The sequence below is a fragment of the Scardinius erythrophthalmus genome (assembly GCF_964197995.2).
Source record: "Scardinius erythrophthalmus genome assembly, chromosome: 5".
NCBI lineage: Eukaryota > Metazoa > Chordata > Actinopteri > Cypriniformes > Leuciscidae > Scardinius > Scardinius erythrophthalmus.
In genome coordinates this window covers 2529156-2556075 of record NC_138225.1, presented here as the reverse complement: position 1 = coordinate 2556075, position 26920 = coordinate 2529156, and the positions used below count along the sequence as shown (strand labels likewise).

The 26920-nt window shown below is 36.4% G+C and overlaps 5 protein-coding genes across 6 annotated transcripts in view; 2 read left to right on the top strand and 3 right to left on the bottom strand.

Moving 5' to 3' along the window:
* The window catches only part of mlxipl (MLX interacting protein like), a 47159-nt gene extending 42730 nt beyond the window's left edge, over positions 1–4429 (bottom strand). For both annotated transcript variants that reach the window (XM_081366651.1, XM_081366652.1), the window contains exon 1: positions 3924–4429. In XM_081366651.1, coding sequence (XP_081222777.1) covers positions 3924–4288 — 365 coding nt within the window. In that variant the 5' untranslated portion in view covers positions 4289–4429. The remainder of the gene's footprint in view (positions 1–3923) is intronic.
* A 906-nt stretch (positions 4430–5335) lies between these two features.
* Positions 5336–12016, top strand: rpain (RPA interacting protein). Its single transcript, XM_081366262.1, has 7 exons — positions 5336–5558; positions 6377–6562; positions 8424–8496; positions 9585–9699; positions 9776–9839; positions 11683–11823; positions 11905–12016. The coding sequence occupies exons 1-7, from the start codon at positions 5487–5489 to the stop codon at positions 11932–11934; spliced, it is 681 nt and encodes a 226-aa protein (XP_081222388.1). The 5' UTR covers positions 5336–5486; the 3' UTR covers positions 11935–12016.
* Positions 12017–13159: 1143 nt separating this feature from the next.
* On the bottom strand, positions 13160–18915 carry c1qbp (complement component 1, q subcomponent binding protein). The gene is made up of 6 exons (XM_081366260.1): positions 18581–18915; positions 16972–17122; positions 16287–16374; positions 14933–15028; positions 14712–14837; positions 13160–13476 (listed from the first exon to the last, which is right to left on the bottom strand). Exons 1-6 carry the CDS (start codon positions 18813–18815, stop codon positions 13327–13329), a joined length of 846 nt encoding a protein of 281 aa, XP_081222386.1. The 5' UTR covers positions 18816–18915; the 3' UTR covers positions 13160–13326.
* Positions 18916–25905, top strand: znhit3 (zinc finger, HIT-type containing 3). The gene is made up of 5 exons (XM_081366263.1): positions 18916–19120; positions 19214–19251; positions 20483–20545; positions 22516–22599; positions 23646–25905. Exons 1-5 carry the CDS (start codon positions 19053–19055, stop codon positions 23837–23839), a joined length of 447 nt encoding a protein of 148 aa, XP_081222389.1. The 5' UTR covers positions 18916–19052; the 3' UTR covers positions 23840–25905.
* A 526-nt stretch (positions 25906–26431) lies between these two features.
* Positions 26432–26920, bottom strand: part of myo19 (myosin XIX) — a 40512-nt gene continuing 40023 nt past the window's right edge. Inside the window, exon 23 of the mRNA XM_081366259.1 lies at positions 26432–26697. Coding sequence (XP_081222385.1) covers positions 26584–26697 — 114 coding nt within the window. The 3' untranslated portion in view covers positions 26432–26583. The remainder of the gene's footprint in view (positions 26698–26920) is intronic.

Here is a 26920-nt window from a genome sequence, read left to right as displayed (position 1 = left end):
TGGAAATGCATATTTAAAAAAAATGTTGCAAATAAAACCATCGTCCACAACTTCTGTAGTTTTAACTTATTTTAATATATGTTTTATACGTTTGTATGACTTGCCAGTGACTTGTGACCCAAGCTACGACTTGACTTGACTTGCTTGACATAAAGCAGTGACTTGACTTGACTTGACTTGCTTTTCTCAAAATTGACTTGGACTTGCTTGGGACTTGAAGGTTAAAGACTTGAGACTTGCTTGTGACTTGCACATGTGTGACTTACTCCCACCTCTGGCCTTCTCACACCGCGACACAGATCGTGGATCTGAGTATTGCGATTTTGGTTTACTATCGGGTATCGTTACAGCCCAACGAGTGACCTCTGACCTGATGCATGACGAGTGACCTCTGACCTCTGACCTGACCCGACGGATAACGAGTGACCTCTGACCTGACGCATGACCTCTGACCTGACCCGACGCATGACGAGTGACCTCTGACCCGACCCGACATTTTTCATTTTTGAGTGAACTAACCCTTTAACCCTAAATATGATCAATATAGTGACCCTTAACTTAACTTCTGCAGTACAAATGCTATCAGAGAATCTTCACAGTGTATTTATGGCGCAATATCTGTATCTCACTGGCCAATAACAACAGTCATAATGCTATTGTCATATGTGGTGATACGAGTAGATGCTTCTGATAGCCTTTCTAAGCTGACATGATTTCTCGTTTCATTTGACGTCGGGTCATTGGCATGTAATAATTCACTACTGCTGACTCACGGCCAAAGTTATACTGACGTTACATCACAATATATTTCCAACAAGTTTCTCCAGGTCTTTTGACGATCATTAGCATATGGAAACAGCAAAGAATAACGAATGTTTTAAGTAAAGGCAACACTGCAAAACCTTAAAGATAAGCCTTTAAATTTAGGTAAATCATTTATTATAGGCTGTGGAACACCAGCACACTGACAAAAACACTTTACAAATAGGCTTTACAAAGCTTTTAATGGGCCAACATGCAAACCTAAAAAAGGTTTGTCTAAGTAAATATCTCGATACACTGTAGTAAATAAGACATTCAAAACTCTGGTCAGAGATGAGACAGCTAAACAATACAGCGCTGTCTGTGTGTTGCATCATTGTGGGTGAAGAAAGAAAATCTGTGCGTGTTTTGGAGAAAGTGGTGTGGATTCCTCTACCCTCGTTACTCTATAACTCTCACCTCGTTTGTCTTCCAACTCCTATCAAAGTCCAGAGGAGGTTTTTCTACTCAGTCAAGGATTTCACAGCTGTTTCGAAAGCAAGACTGAGTGGTGAAACTTTATTAACTTGCATTAAAAATGTAATAAGATATTAGAAAGTGGTACATTCAAAGCTTTTTCATTCACTCATTTTTATATTAGCATTACATCATTCTTATTCATGACTTGGGCTGATGGTATGACGATATATATCTATCTATAAAATGTCTATCGCTAGAGATTTTGCTATTAGTGATGCACGATATTTCAGCCACCATACCGGTATCGGCCGATATATGTTCATTTTTAATGTTGCCGTTTAATGGTGTGAGACTTTCGTTTTTGTAAAACGGCTCTCAAAAAATTTGAATTTAGATTTATCGGCCAATATATCGGTTATCGGCTTTTAAATATAAAGAATTATCGGTTATCGGTATTGGCTAACATGTTTATATCGGTGCATCCCTAGTTGCTATATTGCGTAATGTAAATATATACACTTATCACATCACAGCACTATTGACACTTCAAAGTGATGAAATGCCTTTATGAGAATATAAAGAGCGGGACGTGGTTGATGTAAAAAAGTGTACTAATGGGCAAATTTGTAATAATGGATTAAAAAAAAATCGCAAATGCGATGGCAAATTTGGGCTGTGCTTGATGTTGAAAGTGTTATTACGCGCAATAAGCAGCGTTAGTGCTGCACGATTAATCGTATCGCAATCGCGATGTCAAGCCTACGCGATTATATGACGCAAAATGTTGCGATTTTATATTAAATAAACAAATTAGCGCTGTTAACCATTCATGCGCGATTATACATAAAAAGAACGAGCTGCCTGTGAATGTCCTCCACACACAGACACACACACACACACACACACACACACACACACACACACACACACAGAAAGACATGCGCCAGTATCAAGTTCTCTTTCGCGGTAGAACGAACAACACACACGTATGCCAAAATGAACGCGCTGCCTGTGAATGTCTGACTGTGACACACAGAAAGACTCGCGCTAATATCGTGCGTGCGCACAAAACAGCATGACAGAATACAGTTCTCTTTCGAGCTTGAACGAACAATAACACACACAATTATGCCAAAATGTCTTTTTGTCGAGTGTCATAACATAAGAGTAGTCTTATGATGAACATGAAGAGTTGTGATAACTCGTGAAAGAATGAGGCGCGTGTGAGATCAGCGTCTCTGACAGCGGCTGGTCTTAAAGGGACAGTACACAGTAGTAGCCACTAATTACATCTGTCGCTAAAGTTATTCTATTTTTTTTTTGTGCTTTTTTAAAAATTATTCTTCTTTACCCCTGACATGTATGGTTATATGTACTCTTGTATGTAAATTATGTTTTGTTCTTGTTAAAATGCAATCAAAAAAAAAAATCTGTCGCTAAAGTTAATCAAAGGACAAAGGGAACAGAGAAAAACACTCACTGCTCTTGACTAAAGAACTTTTTTCTTTAGGCTGATTATCACTAATCTGTGTGTGCATTTATTTTCTTTGAGAACCAAGCAAGTTGACTCATGAAACCATTTGTTTATTATATCGCATATCGCAATCGTAATCGCAATATTGACCTCAATTATCGCAATATGACATTTTCCCCAAATCGTGCAGCCCTAGCAGCGATAAAGAACTCAATGCGGTGCACAGCAAGCTGCGTTTCTCAGCATGCAATCGCGAACGAGTTTTCTTTCACATGTTGTTGCTCTTGAACGATCGAATACACACGCAATTATGTCAAAATGCCCATTTATGAGTATTTAAACACAGCCGGTTATGTCTCAAGTGAAAGTACAAAGTTGGGTGTAAACTGGATGTGTATCAGTATAATGGATCAGTGTGTTTGGTCTTAAAGTGACAGGAGCCTAATAAACCTGCTGTTCTGTGTCATTAATCATAATCAAACAAAAGAGAAAATAACTTACAGCTCTTGACTGAATAACTTTTTTAGCTTTAATAAGAATACATTTATATTTAATTGAAACGGTGAAGACTACGCAATTGTATTACATTTGATTAAGTTTCTGTACTAATTCTAACTACACTAAAAAAATATTGGCTTGTTTCAACCCAAAAACCCAACGGTTGGGTTTGTCCAAATTTGACCATTGAATCAACCCATTGTTCTTGTTAAATAAACCTGAACCTGAAAAACTTAATTTAATTCATATTTTGGTAATATTGTATTTGTCTTATTTTTGTTTGTAAATTGCTTTTTAATAACAGAAATGAGATCAAATAACAAAAAAAAAAAAAAAAAAATCACTATTGTGATACATATCGTTATCGTGAAATAAAAATTTGGTCACATGATAGCCCACCCCTTGCAATAAATATCACTGAAAGTGGATTATCTAAATATAATTACGTTTTCATTTACAAATAGTTTAACATGTAAACAGTGAGGTGAATGGTCAATTAGGCTATATGTGTACTTTAATGGTTATTCACTTATTTAAACATTGCAATGAGGTAGATTAACATTTTATGAGGTAAATATCTAAGTTAAATTGAAATGTAAACATTGCAGTGAGGTGCAAGTTCAATCTGTTTTATAGTGATGTAAACATTAACAAGAGGTAAATTTGTACTTCAACTGTTTATAGTAAAGCAGATAAGGTAAATTCGAGTTAAATGATAGGTTTGTTTTACCTGTATGCCAGTGTCATACATTCAAACAGGCGCGTGAGAGTGGGGTCGATGCTCAGTCGTCTGGACCTCAGTGGACCGAAACTGTAGGTCTGGCAGTCCGGTTTAGTAACAGTGTCATAATTATCATAGTAATTATAAAGAGCTGCGCTTCTCCTCCTGACTGAGTCGCTGTGAGGCGAGGAAACCATGAAATGCCCGCTGTGGATCACCTGAATCCGCCGGACGGATCCGATTCCGACTCCTGCGTCCACACTGGGCAAGTGGTCATCCGGATCCGAATCAGACTCCGAATCCGGTCCGATTTGATTGGGTTCTGCAGTTTCTGAGTATTCTGGCTTTGCCATAGTGTTATTCTCTGCTGTCATGCTGTTCAAAAGCAGTTCACTGAGAAAAACGCCATCTGAGTGAGGAGGCGCGTGCACGCTCTGCCCCACTGCATACTTAGTATGCAACAGGTCAAAGATCAGGAATGATCAAAACTCACTGATTAAAACTCTGCATTGAGCTGTTTCAAACTCTCCGAGGCAAGAACAATTGTGCAAGAGTTGATCTCTGATCTCTGTTGTGGTGGCACCATGTTAGTAAGATGCTATAATTAGTAAGAGTATATTTGATCTGTAAATATGTCCTGGTCTAGTAGAGGCGCGTGCACGCCATGTCGTAATAACACCGAGATTTCAGCTTGTAAAAAGCATTCACGTCCTCGTAGAGCTCGTAATTTAAATGTTGTAAGCTGGGAATCTTCTGAGAGCTCCTACTTGTACCACGTGACCGAAAAAATAATAAATTCTGACCCTTTTTTGTGCATCTTTTTTACACACAGCATATCTTGTAAAACAGATCTGTGTAGTGTTATATTTATTTGAATAAATATTCATTAAAATTAAAAATGTATAATTTAAATAAATTATACAGTTTGTATAAATAGTGTATTTTTTTATTTTATACCGGTAAATAAAATATATTTAATGCAAACAAAAGGTCATGCTTTATAACTAATACAATATCACAAAAGGTAAAATAATCATGCATTCATAAATAAGTAATACATTTATTTAAACAAAAATAAATACAACGAAACAGACATTATGTGAAATGCAAATATTATCTTGCATGGTTTATCTATATTTATTTTAATATTATTATATTAATATTTTAATAGTAATTATTAATAATCTTTATTTTAAAAGTAATATATTTGATATTTTATCTAAAAAATAACTTCTACAAAATGCATACACAAATAGAAACAATCTGAATACAAATAAGTGAAATTGAGTAAAAAATTACTTTAAATTAAATGAACAATATAATAATTACAATAATAACTAACTGTGACTAAATGACTTTACCCAGAGCCACACTCGGAGAGATTACAGACTACAAATCCCATCAGCGCTGAAACAACTTCCGGGTATGTGTGACGTCAGCGGAAGGTTAAAAGTCACTGATTGGCGACCATCCGCTTGGTTTATTTGTGTTTTCTCTAGGATTGGGTTTTCTCTGGGTTTGAGTTTTCTCTGGGATTGAGTTCTGTGGAAGTGTTTTAGGTTCAGTCGAAGCATGGACGCGGTTCAGAGACACAGATCCATGTACAAAGGCACGACTCCACCATGGAAAGAAACTTACAGGAAGGTAAATGTCATGTTGCTTGCTTCTGTTCTGGAGAATCTCATGAAAGCTTTCATATTATAAAAGAGAGAAGCACATTATATTTTGCATACAGAGAATCATGAATGTTACATAAAATGTATTTTTAGGACAATTATGTTGTGACATTATTTTCATGCCATTAATGTAAAGTTCTTTATGTCGATACATTATTAATATATTTACCATCCCACGGCCTCAAATCTCTCAAAAACTTGTCTAACCGAACCAAAACACTTCCCCAGACCTTATGGTATTGATATGGATAGAAGTAAAAATGAAACAATAAATTAAAAATAACTGAGAAAAATTTAGAGTTAGAATGTGAATTTTAGTGTGCATCTAATTTTTTTTATTTATGTTAAAGTCCCACTGTGGTAAAAATCCAGTTTTAATGTTGTTTAAGTATGTCTATATTGTGTTTTTAATCTGCTTTAAGACAAACCATGTGTAAGTTCATAAGTCGACAGCATTGCTGAGTATTTCCTCCTTAAAACTGCAGTGAACCAAAGACAGGCTCAAAAACACGCTTTGAAATCGCTGGTGTTTCTGACGTCACAAACTGCGGGGCTAATTTGCATATTCATAGAACCGTGTATACTAAATGAGGCAAGGGTGTATAGTTGCATTCAAGCTATTTTAAAGCATGAAGAAAAAAAATTAAAGGATTAAAACACGTTTAAATATGTAATTTTGCTGATCAAATATGAGTTTTAAGGGATATAATAATTGACTACGAGGGACTTTAACATCACGAGCTTGAGAAAGGCTTTAAGATGATCATGTGATGTTCTGTCTCGCAGCGCTGTGTGGAGCGTCTGAAGAACAGCCGGTCGCGGTTGCTGGAGAGGTTCAGACAGATGGGAGAGGATCCGGCCGGATCGAGCCGGTCTCTGCTGGTGCAGGAGGTGATGGAGGAGGAGTGGAGCGCACTGCAGTCGGCCAATCACAGGCTCCCGTCGCTGTGGGGCGGAGACGGCGTCAGAGATGTGCGTAATCTTCGTTCACAGCAGACAGTGATCAAGGGGTTTTACACTCCACTGAGGATATAAAGGACACTTCAAAGCATTATATTTGTTACATTTGAATTCAATTCACATTTATTTGTGTAGCGCTTTTCACAATACACATCGTTTCAAAGCAGTTTTACAGAGTCCACAGTACAATTTAGAGTGATCTGATATCAGAGGAAACTGTCTAAGTTATGCATTTCAGAAATGTACATATACAAAATCACAGTTAGCGAGAAATTTATTAATTTAAACAGTGTAATAATTTAATGCAGAAACCATGAGCTCATTGAAGTAATGAATACTTGTTTGTTAACATGATTATGACATTTAGGAGAATGCAGCGTTGGTGCATGTTGATTTTCACTGCACACATGTACACTATAGTTCGGTTTAACACGAGATTAACATTCATGGAATATTAACATCAAGGATTTTATTTCTTCACTCTCCCAAACGCAGTATAGCTCACCTTTAAAATCTGCATCTGAAGTGTCCTGATGTGTATGCATACTAATATGAAGTGTTATTGATGTTTTCCTGATACATATGTGCAATAGAGTTGAAGTTAATCAACTCAGAAAGAGTTTGCATCAACTCTGTACATTGTGAAATTGAAGTTATTCATTGAAAATCTCCTGAAATCTCATCAGTGCTTTTTAATATTCAAACTTTTTTTATTGCAAGAAAAATGACAATAGTGCAAACAGTCTTTTACAGGATCTTAAACATTTTCAAGCAAATATATACAGAATATTACATTATTAGTACAATAAATGGCTAAATGAACGTTTGGAAATGTAAACTGATATTTCATTCTAACAAACTACAGTAAAATATAGAAATAACTGGCTTAAAACAATTTTTTGGGGCGAAAATATTGTGTATATCATAATACACAGTGTATATCACTTATTCTAGCACAATATAACAATCCCGTCAGACAAAAATAGGCAAGAAAACGAAACGAAAAAGTAAAAAAAAATAATAATAATAATTATATTGAAATATGAAAGTTCTCGTCATATCTCTTTAAAAAAAAGTGCATTTTTTATTATTAATTATTCTTAGTGATTTGATTAAATGTTCTACTTCGCATAAGAACTCTATAAAAGTAGGTATTTTCTAAAGAAACCTGAAAATAATATTTTGCCAGAAGAATAAGGAAGTTAACCGTACGTTCTTATAATGACTTGCTTTGGTTTTCAAAAAGACAAATAACATCCTTAATGTGTTTAAATTATAGTTCATATCAACTTTACAGACACAAAATGAACTCCAATCATTCTAGAAAAGTGATGAAACATTACAAGAAAAGAAAAATGTATGACAAATGTCTTCACTTTAATTTGTCAGAATATGCATACATTTAAGCATCTGGATTTTTATGCAAGATAAAAAAATGCACTTTTTATGCATAAAGAGTGCATTGCAAGGGTATTTTTTATGCATACTTATACCTTTTTTTATGCATACACTTTTTATGCATTTTCTTTATAGACTGAGAAAGTTGAGGAATAAATGTATTATTGCATTCTTTACTTGAAAGCGAGAAATAACTGAGATAGTCGTTTAGCAAAAAAATGAATCGCTTTCATCACAGAATTATTTTTTTTATTTTTATTTTATATATGATAAAATATCACCATTAGGGTCGAATAGATCAGCAACAAAAGTTATGTTTATATTAAACTATTATCAAAAAAAAAAAATCCGTTTCTAATTTTAATGTGAATTATTGAATATGTAAGTGTGTGAAGAAGCGTAATGGTAAACCAGTGTGAGCATGTGGCGCACACACAGATGTCCTCGTCTTTAAGCGTGTGTGTTTGCTCCGCAGGTTTACTCCGCACAGCAGGAGTTTGACGAGCTCTCCGCGTTTGAGGAGATCCAGCAGGAGCTCATAGCACAAGGTTAGCTTCTCCTCTTTACATGCGCTCGAGGAAAACTCTCAGTATGTCAGAGTTCACTGACTGTGACGTGATGGAGATGCATGGGTTCAAAGGTGTGGGGAAGTGTTAAATCACTCTCATTAGACAATATATTAATGGACATTTTAAAAAAGGTTGTAATTTTACAATTTCTGACAAATATTAAATTGAAAGATTGTATGTAAATGTTACTAGTGGTAAATCAATGCTAGAAAGTGGCAAATCAGGGTAAATTATGGTAAACCATGCTAGCAACGTGGTAAATCCTGTTAGCATAATGCTAGCAAACATGCTAATCATGTTAGCATTGTTAGCATCTTTGCTAAAAACATGCTAGCAACTTGCTAATGTTAACAACATGTTAATCATGATAGCATCTTGTTAAAAATCATGTTAACAACATGTTAATCTTGTTAGCATCATGTTAGCAACATGTTAATCATGCTAGCATGATTCTAGCAACATGTTAATAATGCTAGCATCTTGTTAAAAACATGTTAGCATCATGTTAGCAAATATGCTAACCATGCTAGCATCATGTTAAAAACATGCAAATCATGCTAGCATGATGTTAGCAACATGCTAATCATGATAAAACATGATTAGCATCTTGTTAAAACATGTTAGCATCATGTTAGTAAATATGCATCATGCTAGCAACATGCTAATCATGTTAACATGATATCAACATGCTAATCATGCTAGCATAATGCTAACAACATGCTAATCATGCTAGTATCATTCTAGCAAAATGTTAAACATGTTAGCATCTTGCTAAAAACTAGCTAACCGCACCCTAGCAACCAAGTGGCGAGTTTTGCCACTACAAGCACCCTCTAATTTCTTCAGGAAATGTACATTCTAGTTATTACTGTTGTTACTATTTGAATATATTTCTGATTTTGTATATTGATTTTTTTTTTTTAAGAAAAAATAAGTTATTGTAAACAATGTATTGAACTGATTGTAATCATAATTACTTTTTAAGTTGAAATACTGTTGATTGGCATGAATACAGCCATTGCTGCTGATATGTGTTGAATCATAAATAAGTGTGTGTCCTCCTTCAGAGCTGTCGATCCTGGAGGAGTATAACCGCAGCGTGCGCTATGAGGAGCAGTACTTGGACTCAGTGCTGGAGGGAATGGAGCAGGGTGGACGGATCATATGCCCTATATGTCATGTGTAAGTGTCTGCCATAAAGCAATCATTCCTGCAAAACACATCGATCTTAATAACGGGTGTTACTCTCTCCGTGCAGGAATAATCTGACAGTGAACAGTCATTTCACATCATGTCCATGTGGCCTTTACGTCAACACCATTGTGAGTACGCTTTTAAAGGGGCAATATGTAAGATTTAATCACTTTTTTATTGCCGATGTAACGAAACTTAAAAACGAGACCTTCCCAGACTTCCTAGCTGATTTTTATGTTCAGGACTCGGGACGTTTTTGTCGGGAAAATCGCAGATGTGTGTTTTCCACACACTCCCGAGAGCCTCTCTTCTGTTCGCTGACACATGACACTAATGCTTATACAATGTTCAGGATAATGCTGAAAGAGCCGTTCTGGACTGTAATGTCAATGTGTCGTGCGAAGAAAAGAGATTCATTCAAACTACAGTCTTGCATAGTCAGATCTATATAGTCTAGGGCTGGGCGATAAAACGATAACGATATGTATCGCGATAGACACGTAATCAATATCAATATAAAATGCGTTCGATAAAACGTTTGATAATTTTTTTTTCTTTTTTCTTCGTCAAATGCTGTTCTTTCTGCAAATTATGCAAGACCATCGTCGGTTTCTCTGTTTATATATAACACTTTGCATTTTATTACATTTTATTAAGCATTTCTTACATATTCTTTAATTTTGCACCTTTAAGAGTGTTAAGTGTTCATTGTGATTTTAGACTTATGTTTACATTTTAATTATTTTGAGTGTTTTCCATGGTTGTTTTGATATTACTGCCTTTATAACTGAGGGAATTATAATCAGAGGAAGGTTAAAAATGTTTAAATGTAATATATTTAAAAAGGTCATAAAAAAAATCAGTAATTATCGATATCGACCGATATGAAACACTTATATCGTGATGCAGTTTTCAGCCATATCGCCCAGCCCTAGTCTATAGTCTCTAATATACTTTATAATCGAGCAATAAGTGCGGCTGCAGTTTCACTTCACGGCCACCGGTGTCGCTAACAACTAGAGTTTCTCAATATTACGTGAAAGCACCTATAAAATGGATTTCTCAAAGTTGTAAGTACGTTTTACGAGAAAAAAAAATATTTTCTACGGTTAAATTCAATGTGTTACTTGGTATTTCTTTGCATTTCTTTAGTTAATTTCACAAAGTAAATCTTACACCACTTTTTTCTCTAGTAATATAGACACTTCGTTTCATAAATCCAGTAACACTTTACAATAAGGTCTGATTGTTAATGCATTAACTAACATGGAACTAACTATGAGTAATATAGTTTTTTACAGCATTTAATAATCTTATTTAATATTTAGGTTAGTTCTATTAATTCTAAAATGTATTAGTAAATGTTGAAATGAACTCAAATTAGTAAATACTGTTCAAGTTAACCACTAATGTTAACAAATGACATTTTATTATAAAGCGTTACCATAAATGCATTATTCGATTGGTCTGGATGGAGTAGAATATACTGAACATTTTATTAACTCCACTATTAGCACAAGTTTATGTGGCCATTAGAGATTAGCATATGTGACCCTGGATCACGTCACCAGTCTCGAGTCGCACGGGTTTATCTGTGGCAATAGCCAACAATACATTGTATGGGTCAAAATTATAGATTTTTCTTTTATACCAAAAATCATTAGGATATTCAGTAAAGATCATGTTCCATGAAGATATTTAGTAAATTTCCTACCGTAAATATATAAAACATGTATTTTTGTGAGTGAATGCAGCACAATCGCCAACATAAATGAACAACTTTAAAGGAGATTTTCTCAATGTTTCGATTTTTTTTTGCTCACTCAGATTCCAGATTTACAATAGTTGTATCTCGACCAAATATTGTCCTATCCTAACAAACCACACATCAACGGAAAGATTATTTATTCAGCTTTCAGATGATGCATACATCTCAATTTCATATAGTAACCTGCACTAATGTCGCCACAGGGCAGGAACGTTTCGTCAGAGGTTTTACAGTCGCTTCTAGAGAGGCGTGTGACGGAGCACATGGAGGATTGTCTCCACAACCCCTCGTTCTCGATGGCCTTCAACACTGACGGATCCCCCAACCTCATGATCAGCTGCAAGGTGTGCATACGTCACGTGATCACAGTTCGTTTCTGCATCTTGATTTATTCTAATCACATGATCTGCTCTTCCTCTTCCCAGGTGTGTGACTATCTGTCCGTCGTCCTGTGAGCCGTTCCTCCACACGGCACAGAGTCTGACGGATGCTTTTAAATGTTATTTCTGTGAAATAAAGAATTATTTTTAACCTGTATCATTCCCTACCTTTATTTGAGTCGTGATGATAAACTACAGAACTGCAAAGAACTTTTTTACACAGAGATAATGATAGTGTTTTCATTACTTGCACTCAAAGGTTCTGTTTTCAGGCCTTCAGAATGTATACGTTTTGTTGTTGAAAACTGTTGTCTCACGGCCCTTTAAATGCACTACGGCTGTATATTTAGCCATAAGCAAAAGTTTTTTTGCGCTTTGGCCGTTCATTTACACGCCAATGGCGTTTTGAGGGACTGAAAACGCAGACTTTTGAAAACTGGTCTCAATTGTTTTTGTGGATCCTTGTGAAAAGGGATAATTTTGTCGTCTGTATGCGAAAAGAGTTTCCAGTTGTCGTGTAAACGTACCCTAAATCTTACAAATCTGGCCATGAACATCTTGACATTTCACCTCATAAATCAGAAGTAAATGATGCAATAAAACGCATTTTAGAAATATAAAAAATTTTGCATTGACTTTTAATGAAAATGCTGCGGTTAAGCACTTTAATTTAGTTAAAATCATATTTTTTATAAATATGAAGCATTTAAGTAAAAAAAAAAAAGTTGAATCTTTGAGAATAATAATCTATTCAGCCACTTTACTTTAATTTTACTTTATTCTGCATTACACAAATTGGTGGGTTGACGATTCAGAAACTTTAAAGTCCTATAGTCTTTATATAATAAAACACAGCATCATATTTTTTGGGGTGATATATAAGAGCATGTTTTTGTGAGATTGATTCTGTTACACATTGCAGGCAAATTCAACAAAACATTTGTTACTTCATCATAAAGTGTGTTATTTCTGCACTATGAACCATAAAAAATAACATCTTTCAATGTTTAGTCACAGGAAGTCCTGCATGCTTCATGCCGATTTCTCCTAATCTAGTTGTGTAATAAACCTGGCACTGAATATTACTAATATTGTTGGTTTTTTGATGCATTACTGTTTTCTTTTGTAAGACGCTTTGGATAAAATCATCTGCTAAATGCATAAATGTAAATGTCACTCTTCAGGAAGTCAAATTAACTCTGAACATTTATCCAGCTAAACCATTACATTAATGAGAATCTTTTTTTTTGCCTTTTAGCAACACTTATATTATATTAGAAAGTAAAGCAGGACAAACGGCTCCATATTTCCCCTCAGTTTTATTTCTCATAATTGTTTAGTTCACATTCTCGACCTGTAAAGCCATCTGACATCTGAACCGGTGTGCACATAACTTGAAAAAATGTTATAAAATTAAATACAAAACTGTTCTTCATCTTCATTGTGTCATCAGAAGCTTCACAGAGATTATTTGCATTTGACGAAAGTGCTGAGATTCTCCAGGAACTTGATGTACTCCTGATGCTCCAGCGCCGTGCTCATCTCCATCAGCTCGTCCGCAAACGTGTTGTCCACGCCGCGGTCCGCCAGGAAGTCCATCAGATGATCGTACAGGGCCTGAGGGGTCAGAGGTCACAGGCGTGCGTTTATATGATCGGCCAGTGGAGTCTGTTAAACATTCTCATCTGTGAACTTGCATGGATTATGTCTCGATCTTCTACCTTTCTTACGATCGCCGTTTTGTGCGCTGATTCTGAATTAGCCGTGAATTCGTCCTATTTTTACATCATGAATCTTTCTAAAGCAGTCTAAATGGATTGGAATATCTAACTTTGTTCAAAGGTATGAATATTGCATTTTATATTTAATCCGTTTAGGAAACAAAACCAACGATCTAAAAACAGGACAAACTCACAGCTACACGTCGTCATTATTTTGTGCGCTATGTTTGTCGCTGTGAATGTGTCTCATTTTTAGATCGTTGGTTTTGTTTCATAAACAGATTAAATATAAAATGCAATAACCATTTGAACAAAGTTAGATATTCCAATCCATTTATTGTCTGTTTCTTTGGTCAAAAACAAACAACAACCACCAAAAAAAAGCTATTTTATGCACTGTTTACAAAATCCATTTAATAAGAGTTGGGTTCTGGGAGTAAAACTTTATTTTTAACGAGAACTAAAACCGAATTTGTGGTGAAAAACTACATTACCCATGATGCTGCACAGAAAATTCCACCAATCAGAATCGAAACAAGCAAAATAACTCCGCCCACTCCCATGAAGCACTGCGAATATAGTCGATCTCTCTACACTCTCAAAATACTCAAATGTTGGTATATATATATATATAAATATCAACATTTGTAAATGAATAGTTTTATATTTCTCCTTTTTTAACTCGATTATGCGGTTCACAGTGATTCGTGGGATTGTCGTTCTTTTCCTCACTAAAGCTGGTAAGTTCACAGTCTTAAAACTGTGTATTTGTCAGATTTTCAAAAACATTTAGTTTGACCTCAAAGTTAGTAGTGTTGTGATTCTCCTCGTTGCTGATAGGTTTGGTTCATGGCTTATAACACTTTAACAAGACTTTTTTTTAAATCCCTATGGGAAAAATAAAGCAACTCTGTGCCAACTTGACAACATAAATACATCATGCGCCCTCTAGCGGTGTGAAAGAAAATGACAGATCCAAATTCAAATTAATTTCATAATTATTGATGAACTGTTATTGAACTGAATAATTACACTACAGCTGAAACTTTATTTGTTACTTTGCAACATTGACTTATTTTCAGAAACGATCTGCAGTGTGTGAAGCGCTAGAGAAACGAAGACTTGACTAACCCAGTCCAGAGAGTCTGTGTTGAGCGTGTAACTGGTTTCCTTCCAGTCCGTGTCGCCCTCGGGCTGGAAACTGACCTCTCGGATGGAGAAGATGTCGCTCTCCTCCTCGCCGTCACCGTGACTGGTCTGTGCACATATGAGATCCAGTGAGATGAATGAGAAAACACACGTCTTTTGATTGTGAACGCTCTGTGCGACAGACGAAGAGGAATGAAACCCACCTCGTCCTCGGGGAAATGACAGTCGAACACTAGTGAATTATTCGTGCCCTGTTTGGTCACCTCAACCACGAAATTGGGCGTCGAGACGATGTCAGGCTAAAACACACAGGAAAGATGCATCAGAAACAAGCTAGTCGAGCCGCTCAATTCTGCAGCGTAAGACTAAACAAGCATTAAAATCATCTAGAACGACTGAAAATCAAGATATTATTTCTGATTTTAATTCACCGCCTCAACAACTCTCGTCCAACCAGTGGGCCTGATTTTAAAAGTGTGATTTCTAGAATATGGAAATTAACTCCACGGGCATTGTAATACTGAATATACATTTTTATAGGTATGCCAAGCTGGAAATATTTTATCAGGCAAAAAATGTGAAGTAAAAAAAAAAAAAAAATGTTTTAACTTTTTTTCTCGCAATTCTGACTTTTTCTTAGAATTGCGATTCTGACTTTTTTCCCGCAGTTTATATTAGAGTTTATATTTTACAATTCTGAACTTAGAATTTTTTCGCAATTGCGATTTTTTTTTTTACCTCATAATTCTGACAGTTTTCTCAGAATTGCGATTCTGACTTTGTCGTTCACAATTCTAACTTATTTCAAATTTTGTTTTTCGCAATTTCGCAACTGACTTTGTTGTTCACAATTCTGCCTATTCCTTAAAATTGTGCTTTTATCTCGCAACTTTTTTCGTAGAATTCTGACTTTTTTCTGCATTTGCGATGTTTTACCTCGCAATTCTTACTTTTTTCCTCACAATGAGTGTTTCTAACAATTCTGACTTTTTCTCAAAAATATGCTTATATCTCACAATTCTGACTTTTTTCCTCGCAATTATGACTTTTACCTTGCAATTCTGACTTTCTTTACACAATTGCGACGTTTTAACTCGCAAATCTGACTTTTACACCTTGCAATTCTGACTATTTCTCAAAATTGTGCTTTTATCTCGCAATTCTGATTTCTTTCTTAGAATTCTGACTTTTTCCGGAATTGCAACGTTTTACCTCGCAATTCTGACTATTTTCCTTGCAATTACGACTTTTTACCTTGCAATTCTGACTTTCTTTACACAATTGCGACTTTTTACCTCGCAATTCTGAATTTTTCTCTCGCAAATCTGACCTTTTCTCAAATTTGTGCTCATATCTCGCAATTCTGACTTCATATAGAAAATGTTGAACTTGTGATTTTATGTTGTAACCTTTATTTTCTAAAATCTCCACTTCACTACTGTAACATCACATAACAACAATTAAAATGGCAACGACTTGAACAGTTTGAGGGATTTAGGGAGCTAGGTATCCCAGTTTCCCCGGCTGCACTGCTCTCCTGCATGAACGTGACGATACCTCTTCCTCCTGACCCTTCTGTGTTTGCTCGTGCTCTTCCTCCAGCTGTGGCGGGATGCTGTTGTTCACATTGAACGTGACGGTGACTCTGTCAAACACACACGTGATGTATTATTACAGAGGAGGACACGAACGATCATAAAAGCTCTGCAGATGACACTTTATAAATCTGCTCAATACAGCTCAATCTATTTTCCCTTTTTTTAAAGTCTTCTTGTTTTCAGGCTCTCCTAGAACAGGTTTTCCTGCTTGAATGTTGATTATTTTCCTCATATTCTCCATTGTTGCAGCTCCTCTCTTCCCAGTCTGTCAGTAACGCTCTGTTTACTTCCTGTCTCTATGAAGCCCCTCCTTCTGAAAGCACACTGTGCTCTGATTGGTCGGCTGGAGCAGTGTTTGGGAAATGTCCCGCCCCTTTCCATAACCACCAGTTTAACACACTACTAACTTAACTCAACCAGGCCCCGCCCCTTTATTCTGCACATTAATTATTTAAATGAGGAATATTGAGATGTGTTCGTTCCCGGAAGAAACTCAAGTCTACAATGGAGGCGTTTCAGGAGTTCAGGAACACTGACACTGATATAGAGAAGAACTAAGAGCTTCTTCATGATCACACAGCAACATTACACACTTCTTTGAATTAACATATTAATCTGATTGTCTGAATGAAACACCAGCGTACTTCTCTCCGGCCAGCGAGCGGATGAGTTTCGCCTCTGTGCCGTTCAGCTCCAGCTCCCACCCGCCGGACATTTTAGGAAGACTCGTGTTCTTCTGGATCTTCTTTTCTTCTTTGATTTCATCCGTGAGAAACTCTGCAAACGCTTTATCGCCTGGAGAATAAAGACACACACATGCATGATTTACTAACAACACTAGTGATGAATCATGAGATCTCATTGGCCGGTTAATGTGACGTGTTGTCGTTCGTCTCCTGGCGCCTGTCAGTCAATCTCAAGGCCTCCTGTTGCCATGCTCTGATGACACATATGCAAATATTGCAGGATATGACATCACCTTTAATATCACGGAATATTCTAATTAATCTTGTAACTTTATATTTGAATTAGGAGTTATTTTCTGTTTTCATTTAAACTTTAGTTAGTTTTTTTTTTTTAAATAGCTCTATAGTGTTTATTATGGAGGCATGTTTCCACCATAGAATAAAAAATTGTAATTGCGACTATCTCACAATTCTGACTTTTTTTCTCCCAATCGCGAATATATATTTCACAATTCTGACTTTCTCGCAATTCTGACTTTTTTCCCGAAATTCTGACTTTTTTTCTTGCAATTCGGACTTATTTTCTCGTAATTCTGAATTTATTTTCTCGTAATTGTGAATTTATCTTTCAATTCTTACTTTTTTCGCAACTGAGTTTATATTTCACAATTTTGACTTATCTCTCACAATTGAGTTTTTAATCTCGTAATTACTTTTTTCTCGCAATTCTTAAATTATATCTTGAAATTCTGACTTTTCTCGCAATTCTGACTTTTCTCACAATTACGACTTTTTTCCTTGCACTTCTGACTTTTCCTAGAATCCTGACTTTTTTCTCAGAATTGCAATTTTTTACTTTTTTTCCTCACAACTGCAAGTTTGTTTCTGACGATTCAGACTATTTCTCCAAATTTTGTCTATATCTCACAGTCTGACTTTTTTTTTCTCGCAATTGCGAGTTTAAATCTCAGAATTCTGACTTACAATTGTGTAATACAAACTCACAATAGTGAAATATAAACTCGCATTGTAAAGTCAAATTCTGAGGGGGAAAATAACTTTTTTCTCAGAACTGCGAGTTTTTATACATCTGACTTTATAACACGCAATTGCGAGTTGCTATTACGCAATTCTGAGAAAAGTCAGAATTGAGATATATAAACTCACAATTGCGGGGAAAAAAAGCAAGAACTGCGTTATAAAAATTAGTAATAATAACCTTTTTATTATTTTTTATTCAGAGGTGGACACAAGCTTCCATAGTTCATTAGTGTTTATTTAATTAAACTAAATAAATTAGAATAAATGAGAAAAGTCGCCTTATAGCTGAAATAGGTTTTTAATATTTTATTTCAATAGACGTTTATTTTATTTCAAGAAACGAACTTGTTTTGTGGTTCGGTTAACTAAAATAACCCTGATACTTATGTCTTGTTTCTCCTCTCTGACCGATTAAGTTATTAGATATAGTAAAAGTAACACTTTTAGAGTTAGCTTCTCCACATATCCCACAGAAACGAGCTTTACACGGATAATTGGTGAAGTGTGCCGCTACTGGGGCGCTTACCCTCGGTGTGCAGACTCCCGCAGCCGCAGGACAGCGTCGGCAGCGCCCGCGTCGCAGTGAGGAGCCTCGGCCTGGACCCTGACGACGCGCCGCTGCTGCCGCTCAGGCTCCAGATGGACCGGCTGAAGGTTCTGCTGAGACGCGGCGCGGGGCTGATGGCGGACGCGGGCGACGCGGAGCTCCTGCAGGACAGACGCGCCGCGAGCTGAACCGCGCGACTCACAGACTTCAACATGACTTCGGTTCTTCTGAGAGATGCTCGCTCGCGCTGCTGACCGCTGATCACACTGACAGTCACACACACACACGTGGGGAAGGACACCGTGACCTCAGCTCTCTACACCGGAAGTGTTCCCTACAGGAAATGAGTTAAAAGTCCCACGCGCTGTCAACAACACAAACACGTGGTTCCAGTAACTACAGACTACATAACATCATCTACGTTGTTTTATTTCGTTTTAAGAGATCAGTCATGCAGCTGTGTGGAGTTTGCAGCGAACATGTTCCTAAATACAGATGTCCGGCATGCAGAATCAGATAGTAAGTCATGTATTCATGTTCGATTGTTTATCAATAACTTTTGCTTTTTAGACACTACAATCATTGTTAAATAACACTTTCTTTTTCTTCTAGTTGTTCAGTGAGTTGCTTTAAAAGACACAAAGATGATGGTACGTCCACTATTCTATTTATAAATATTCACATTTATGTATTTGGCAGATGCTTTTATCTAAAAGACTTGAAGTTCTCTGGGAATCAAACCTATGAGCTTGGCGTTGCAAGTATGCTGTACTGATTTATCATTAATTTAATAAAATAATAATGCATTATTATTAGCATTAACATTATAATGTTACTGTTACTACAAATGCAATTGTTGTTAGAAATTATGTTGGCTAGATAAAGCTGATATACTGATCCAATCTTTATTTCTTCTTCTTGAGACTTTCATTGAGGGAGTCAAAACTTTTGTACCAAAAGACTTATTTTTAACTTAAGCTGTCTATCACTAGCAAAGCTTGACGACTACCCTAGGACAGCATACTAAAACATGATAGAAATGTATTAAAGTCCCCCTGTGGTCAAATAATCAAGCTTTTAATGTTGTTTGTGTCTATGTGGTGTTTTTAATCTGCTTAAAGACAAACCATGTGTAAATTCATAAGTCGACAGCATTACTGAGTATTTCCTCCTTAAAACTGCAGTGAACCAAAGACAGTCTCGAAAACACGCTTTGAAATCGCTGGTGTTTCTGACGTCACAAACTACCTTGTAACCAATCAGATCAACGTGTGATCGTCAACCAGCGGATGTCTGAGCTGAGTGAGTGAGTGGAGGCGGGGCTCATTTGCATATTCATAGAACAGCGTATACTAATTTAAATAAGGCAAGGGTGTCGAGTTACATTCAAGATATTTTAAGATATGAAGAAAAAATAAACGTTTACATGTAATTTTGGTGATCAAAGATGAGTTTTAAGGGATAAAATAATTGACTACATGGGGACTTTAAATTATGTTAGCAACATCCTATCAACGTGTTAATTCATGCTAGCAATGATATGACATGCTAACGATGTGCCAAATTAAGCTTGCAACGTGTTAAGCAACATGTTAAATAATGCTAACAACATGCTAACAAATTGTTGCATTGTTAAATCATGCTAGCAACATGCTAACATGTTACCAATGTGTTAAATTATGCTTGCTGATTGCAAAATGTTAAATCATTCTAGCAATGTGCTTTTCGAAGGTATTTTAAACTTTCAGACCAGACTTTGTCCAGCCAACATCAAAGTTTGTCATCAAACTTCACTCGTCTAGTTATAATTAGTTATTTTGTCTTATACGTGTACATAAAAAACAAGTCAATGTAAGCCTTTATTTCTCTTTGCTCTGATAGATTCATGTCACCCAGTTAAAGAACCCGATCCGGCCTCCATCAGCCCGACTCCAGTGAGCAGCGGTGAGTGACTGATCCACACACACGTTATAGATACTAAAATCAACAGCCATATTACATTTACAACATGATATATATATGAGGAGCTCTTTTCCAAAACGGGATAAATCCATTTCAGTAGTTTTCAGGAAAATTACATTTTTTACCTAGACCCACACATTTTGTGAATATTCAATTTATCCTAATTAAAATGTTTTTTTTTTTGGCTCAGTCTGAACACGTTGAACAATGATTATTAAATCAAACAACAATATTGTTGATGATAAATTCAAAGTTTATTTATTTATTTTTCAAAACGCTATAAATCCATCAATTTTTGAAAAAAAAAAATGATGGTTTGTCTTTTAAAAAACAAACCAGAGAACATGCAACATATAATCAGGTACTCATAGTATAAATGAATATAAATTAAATAAGTGCAAATGCATGAAATAAATAAAAGCCAAATAAAAGAAATAGTAAAATAAAATCAAATAAATAGTAAAAATAAAATACATATTTCCAGTGACATGTTCTAATATTGTCCACCACATAAAACAAATAATTTAAAAATAACACACATACAAATACCAGTCCTTAAATACAACAATGTTAAAAATACATTCAAATCATTTAGTAACACATTTAGGCTATTAGGCTATTAGAACTATTCAGTACTTTTAATGTCACGTTAGCAGGCTTCTTTACAGGAAAATCTCTTTATCGCGAGGGGGAAACCTACAAAACAGTATTATACTAGTCAATTCTGAAACGAAAGTTGTACTCACCAAACACTTTTATGAAGGTCGCCTTGCAAACGTGCACATTCTCCGGATGTCTGTTGCACAAAAGACTGTACTTAACAGATACGTTCCGGTCTTTTTGTTTGTTAATGTCCTGGACTTTCGGGCGCTTCCTTGTCACTTGCGTGATGTCCAGGAGATGAAGTATGCCCTGGTCCTGGTCAACCTTGTTTTGTTATTCATAAAAATAGTTGAAATTTACCATCAGATCGGCCGGCGACAGCCTCTCGGCCTGACAGAAACCTTTGGCGGCAGCTTTGTGTTGACACTGTTGGTATTAACGCGCCACCCGAGTGACGAACCTTCTTTTTTTGTTGTTTTTTGTGATTTTTTTTGTCCAGTCTGCGTTTTCTACCCCAAGGTGTAGGTCTCACTGGCTCATCAAGGCCATCAAAAGTGTTACTACAGTTTAAAGCACTCATTTTGAGGAATGAATGAACATAAACAAAGTAACAAACCTCTGTTCAGATCGCCGCCTATTTGGATTGCATAGAACGCTCACCGAATTCTGATTGGTTGAGAGGATATATCCCGTTTAGGCTAAAAATAGGTTTGGCGCTTATCTCGTTTTGGAAAGAAACTGCATCTTGCAGTACATTTTAAACAAGTAAATATAGCGATTTGTCATGAAACGTTGATGGAGCAGTGAATAGGTCCAGTACACAGCAAAATGACATGACAAACTCTTTTTTTTTAAAAATGGCGTTTATCCCGTTTTGGAAAAGAGCTCTTCATATAGTCAACCCAAAAATTATTCAGACACCAGATATCATTTTGTAATTTTTTTTACTAGTGTGTGCAGGACACTATAGCTCATTTATGTGAGTGAGGAGAGCAAAATAAAGTAAACTGACATATTATACCCAAAAATTCTTCATTCAGGGACTACCAGTAAAATGTATAAAAATTTGAGACCAAAAATGATTCAGACTCTTTGACCTGACCATGTTTTTCTCAAGTGTGTTTTCTTTAATTGCTAATGCTCTTTTTACACACAGACTGAACAAAATGAAGCATTGCTTGGTGATTGGTTGAGCTAAACTGGTATTATCTAATTGTGTAGTTAAATTTAACAGCTGACAGATATTCAACATAACTCATGTGTGAGACAGTCTAACAGAAGGACGGACAAAACCAGTCAAATATCAACTGATGTGATAACGCTGAGATGGTTTGACTGTTTGATTTCAGCCGAACAGCCGTGGATTGTTGAGGATCTCCTTGATGAAGACAGTCAGACTGACAAAGTGCCGTTACAGAAACTTCAGCAGCTCGGTATGTAAGGGATAATATTCATCCAGATGGTTATTATGTGAGGGATAATGTAGAGCGAGGCGGTTGTTATAGCGAACACACCCCCGACAGGCTGATCAGGACCCGATGCGAAGCGGAGCTTGAATCCTGAAGGGGTTGTCTTCACTATAACACCCGCCTCGCTCTACATTATCTGCTTATTACATGGCTACCCACCAAATAAATCAATAATTTAACACAAAATATTGATTTAAAAAGGAGTTTATTGCTTCCGCTAAAGAAAATAGTCCATTCCGTCTTAGAACGTTTAGAATCCTGCGTCCATAGCAACGCTGTTTATCATGGCAACGGTGTGTTATACTTAGCAACGGTTTGTTATCAAGAAATAACACACCGCATTCTACATTAGAATTCAACCAAGCCATGTAATAATTATAGATTAGATTACTCAGATTATACCATGGTCTGGGTGAATACTCGATTCTGATTGGCTGCAGGGTGTCCATTAAAAAGTGATAGAGGACACCTAGTAAATAAACCGTTTGGCGTAACCAGGGAAACCAAGTTATTGTTTGTAAAAACTTTAGATTTCGATTGTAAAACTAATTAAAATATAAACTAATGTTTTAAAAATGTGTTATTTGGAAAGTGACCGTGGTATATAAGCGGGTTACTGCCTGACGAGGTGTCCACCTCAAAGGGCATTAACCCTTACATAAACCCCCGATACGGTGATGAGGAAATATTGATCTGAGTTGAAATATTTTATTAGGTCTTTAAACGCAAACACAGTGGCTCAACCTTAAGTTAATCAGGCGACGAGAATACTTTGTGCGCGAAAACAAACTAAAATAACGACTTTATTCAACTCTTCATGTTCTTCTGTCTCTCTGAGTGAGTTCACGTAGTGTAACAACGCAGCGCTTCTGGGGTGTGCGTCAGAACGGAGGCTCACTATTGGCCGACGCTGGTCATGTGTGTGATGCTGGCCAATAGTGAGCTTGGATGAACTAACCCTTTCAGTGCTGTTTGTGAGGCAGTTTCACAGATGTTTCTCCTTCACACAGGAGATTCAGAGGCGCTGAAGGATCTGTTGAGGAATCCTCATCTCCGACAGCTAATGATGTCCGTCGACTCGGCTGGAAATAAAGCCAAAGCCATGAAAGACGCCATGCAGGAGCCGCTGTTCGTGGAGTTTGCTGATCAGTGCTTAAAAATCATTGAACCTACACAAACAGAGAGCGTTGATGACGAATACTGATTTTATTGAACTGTCACATATGGCTAATGAACAACATGCAACAAGTCAGTCCATTGGTTTTTGTGCACAAATGTTTATGTATTAAACAAATATCTTTTGAATACAAACAATCAGAGTAATGAGTAATTTAGACTTATGTCTGACAAATAGACTCAAATAGCTCTCAACCTTTAGTTTTAAGAAATATTTGTTGAATATGCATGTTTTCTCAACATATTGTTGTCACGCATGCAATACTGCATCCAGTCATTTATTACACACCATCATGCCTTGTATAATTAATAAATGTTCATAAAGAAGCCAAAAACATTTTTATTTGAATTATCAAAGTTTGACAAAGTGTTTGATTGGTTTGTTAAAGCAGTACCTGAGCACAAACAAAAGATACCTGTTTTATAGTCACACGTTTTGTTGATTAATGCCCTGAGATTACAAATATTGAATATTTTTGGTAATAACTGCACATATTTCATAACCAAAAACACCTTTGATTTAAGGAGGAATGTTGTGTTGTGTGTGTGCAGTCGGTGTGTTAAGTAAATCTGACAAAATTAAGAAAACTACAAATACATATGCAAATAGTACATTAATTCAGTTTGCTTTGGTAAGAGCATCAACAGCAATGCCCAAACTACAGCTTTTCCCAGTATCTTATCATGTAGTGTTTCATGTCTTACATTGTGCAATTAATAAAAAAAAAGATATCATGCAAAGTGTACAAAACTTGTGTTTATCAATACTATGTTCTCCATCATCTCAGTTATTATATTCTATTTTAAATAATATCATTGTAACATGTTTTAAAGGTGCTCTATGTAGAATTGAGAAACTCTTATTATTAGCGACTCCAGTGGCCGTGAAGTGAAACTGCAGCAGCTTCGCACTCGAGATCACGTAACGCACAAGAGACTGAGCGTGATTTCAAGTCTCCGCTTAGAAGTTGGAAATACCTTAGCAGTGATTTACTGTTAACGAATATCCCGACGCCGTCCACTGCTGAGAGCGACGTGTAGATGAATATGTGAATATGTGCTGCTCTTTCCTCTCAATAACACAATAAACACACACAGAAATGAGAAACATCAGTTCAGAAAGCGTCTGATCATAGAGATGTGGAGATGTTCTCGACAGATGAGCTCATTAAAATCACACTGTTATGATAGTTAGATTATAAAGTATATCTGAGACTATAGACTATATAGATCTGACTATGTGAGACTGTAGTTTGAATGAATCTCTTTTCTTCACACGACACATTAACATTACAGTCCAGAACGGCTCTTTCAGCATTATCCTGAACATTGTATAAGCATTAGTTTCATGTGTCAGCGAACAGAAGAGAGGCTCTCGGGAGCGTGTGGAAAACACACATCTGCGATTTTCCCGCCAAAAACGTCCCGAGTCTTAAGCATAAAAATCCGCTAGGAAGTCTGGGAAGGTCCCGTTTTTAAGTTTTGTTACAAGCTGTTCATACATTGGCAATAAAAATGATTATTCCATGAAAATTCTTACATATAGCCCCTTTAAAACCTATTATGTTATCAGTTTGTACAATACTGATATTAAAGACCCCCGGTGGATCAGGTAATTTGAGCTGAGTGAGTGAGTGGAGGCGGGGCTAATTAGCATATTCATTAATCCGTGGATACTAAATGAAGCAAGGGTGTCGAGTTACATTCAAGCTATTTTAAGGCATGAAGAAATAATTTTCACGGGGAAAAAAAAAAAGTTTAAATATGTAATTTTGGTGATCAGAGAAGAGTTTTAACGGGACTTTAATACAAATCAAATTAAATACCAGGATTTGGGATACATCAGCAGCACATTATGAATAAATTCTTATCTATAAAATAGATCACTTCATATATTTACGGTATAAATATTACTTTCAAGCTGTGCAAGAGACATTATTTAAATCATAACAGAAAATGCTAGTATAAAATAAAAGCTTTGTTAAACTAATAGTTATAAAACGCTCTACAGGACTGATTAAACACGCAGGACAATTAAAAGGCACTTCATGCTGAGAGTAAATACAACTAAACGCTGAATTGCACTAACAATAAGGCAGCTAAATGTTTAATATCACTTCAAGGGTTAGGTCACCCAAAAATGAAGATTCTGTCAGTAATGACTCTCCCTCATGTTGTTCAACCCCGTCAGACTCTCGTTCATCTTCAGAACACAAATGAAGATATTTGTGATTAAATCTGAGAGCTGTCTCACTCCTCCATAGGCTTCTCTGTTATTGAAACTTGCCGGTCCAGAAAGTTAGTACAGAAAATGTTTAAAATAGTCCAAGAGACTACAGTGGCTCAACCTTAAGGTTATCAAGCGACGAGAATACTTTCTGTGCACAAAAAACTAACAAAAATAATGACTTTATTCAACTCTTCATGTTCTTCTGTGTGTCTCTGAGTGAGTTCACGTAGTGTAACAGCGCAGCGCTTCTGGGATGTACGTCAGAACGGAGGCTCACTATTGGCTGATGCTGGTCATGTGTGTGATGCTGGCCAATAGTGAGCCTATGGAGGAGTGAGACAGCTCTCAGATTTAATCAAAAAAATCTTAATTTGTGTTGTGAAGATGAACGAGAGTCTCACAGGGTTGAACAACATGAGGGAGAGTCATTACTGACAGAATCTTCATTTTAGGGTGACCTAACCCTTTAATGTAGTGTATTTCAAAGGTGCACTGATTGCATGAAAGCTTTTAGCAGCATGAGGAGGAGATGAGAAGTCCTGTCAGGTTTTCTCCAGCAAGATCTGGTTGAATCCGGTCACCACATCGGCCTTGTGCGCCGGGTGCCGGTCGGCGTAGAGAAGTGGAGATCTCTGCAGATGCATCTTAATGGACCCCTGTCAAGACAAACCGGCAAAGCACTTACAGCAGGACTTTAGTTTGTCTTCACTAGGATTTGTCAGGCCAATGTTCACACTATCCATCCTAAACAGTGTGTGAGATTAGAACAAGTGTGTCCCAAAGCATAAGAGAGAGAGTATGCCTGAAGTCCCCGGATTATCTACTATTTCCGGTGGATTTTCAGTGTGGATCCATGCTCACTGCCGTTTTAAGGAGAAA

Excerpts from the sequence above, each read along its gene's own strand:
- rpain (XM_081366262.1), top strand. The coding sequence starts at position 5,487 with ATGGACGCGGTTCAGAGACACAGATCCATGTACAAAGGCACGACTCCA. Across the intron at positions 6,563-8,423 it reads GCGGAGACGGCGTCAGAGAT|GTTTACTCCGCACAGCAGGA; the intron begins GTGCGTAATCTT and ends TTTGCTCCGCAG. Across the intron at positions 8,497-9,584 it reads GCAGGAGCTCATAGCACAAG|AGCTGTCGATCCTGGAGGAG; the intron begins GTTAGCTTCTCC and ends GTCCTCCTTCAG.
- c1qbp (XM_081366260.1), bottom strand. The coding sequence starts at position 18,815 with ATGTTGAAGTCTGTGAGTCGCGCGGTTCAGCTCGCGGCGCGTCTGTCC. Across the intron at positions 14,838-14,932 it reads GTCATTTCCCCGAGGACGAG|ACCAGTCACGGTGACGGCGA; the intron begins GTGGGTTTCATT and ends ATATGTGCACAG. Across the intron at positions 13,477-14,711 it reads ACACAGACTCTCTGGACTGG|GCCCTGTACGATCATCTGAT; the intron begins GTTAGTCAAGTC and ends CTGACCCCTCAG.
- znhit3 (XM_081366263.1), top strand. The coding sequence starts at position 19,053 with ATGCAGCTGTGTGGAGTTTGCAGCGAACATGTTCCTAAATACAGATGT. Across the intron at positions 19,252-20,482 it reads TAAAAGACACAAAGATGATG|ATTCATGTCACCCAGTTAAA; the intron begins GTACGTCCACTA and ends TTGCTCTGATAG. Across the intron at positions 22,600-23,645 it reads ACAGAAACTTCAGCAGCTCG|GAGATTCAGAGGCGCTGAAG; the intron begins GTATGTAAGGGA and ends TCCTTCACACAG.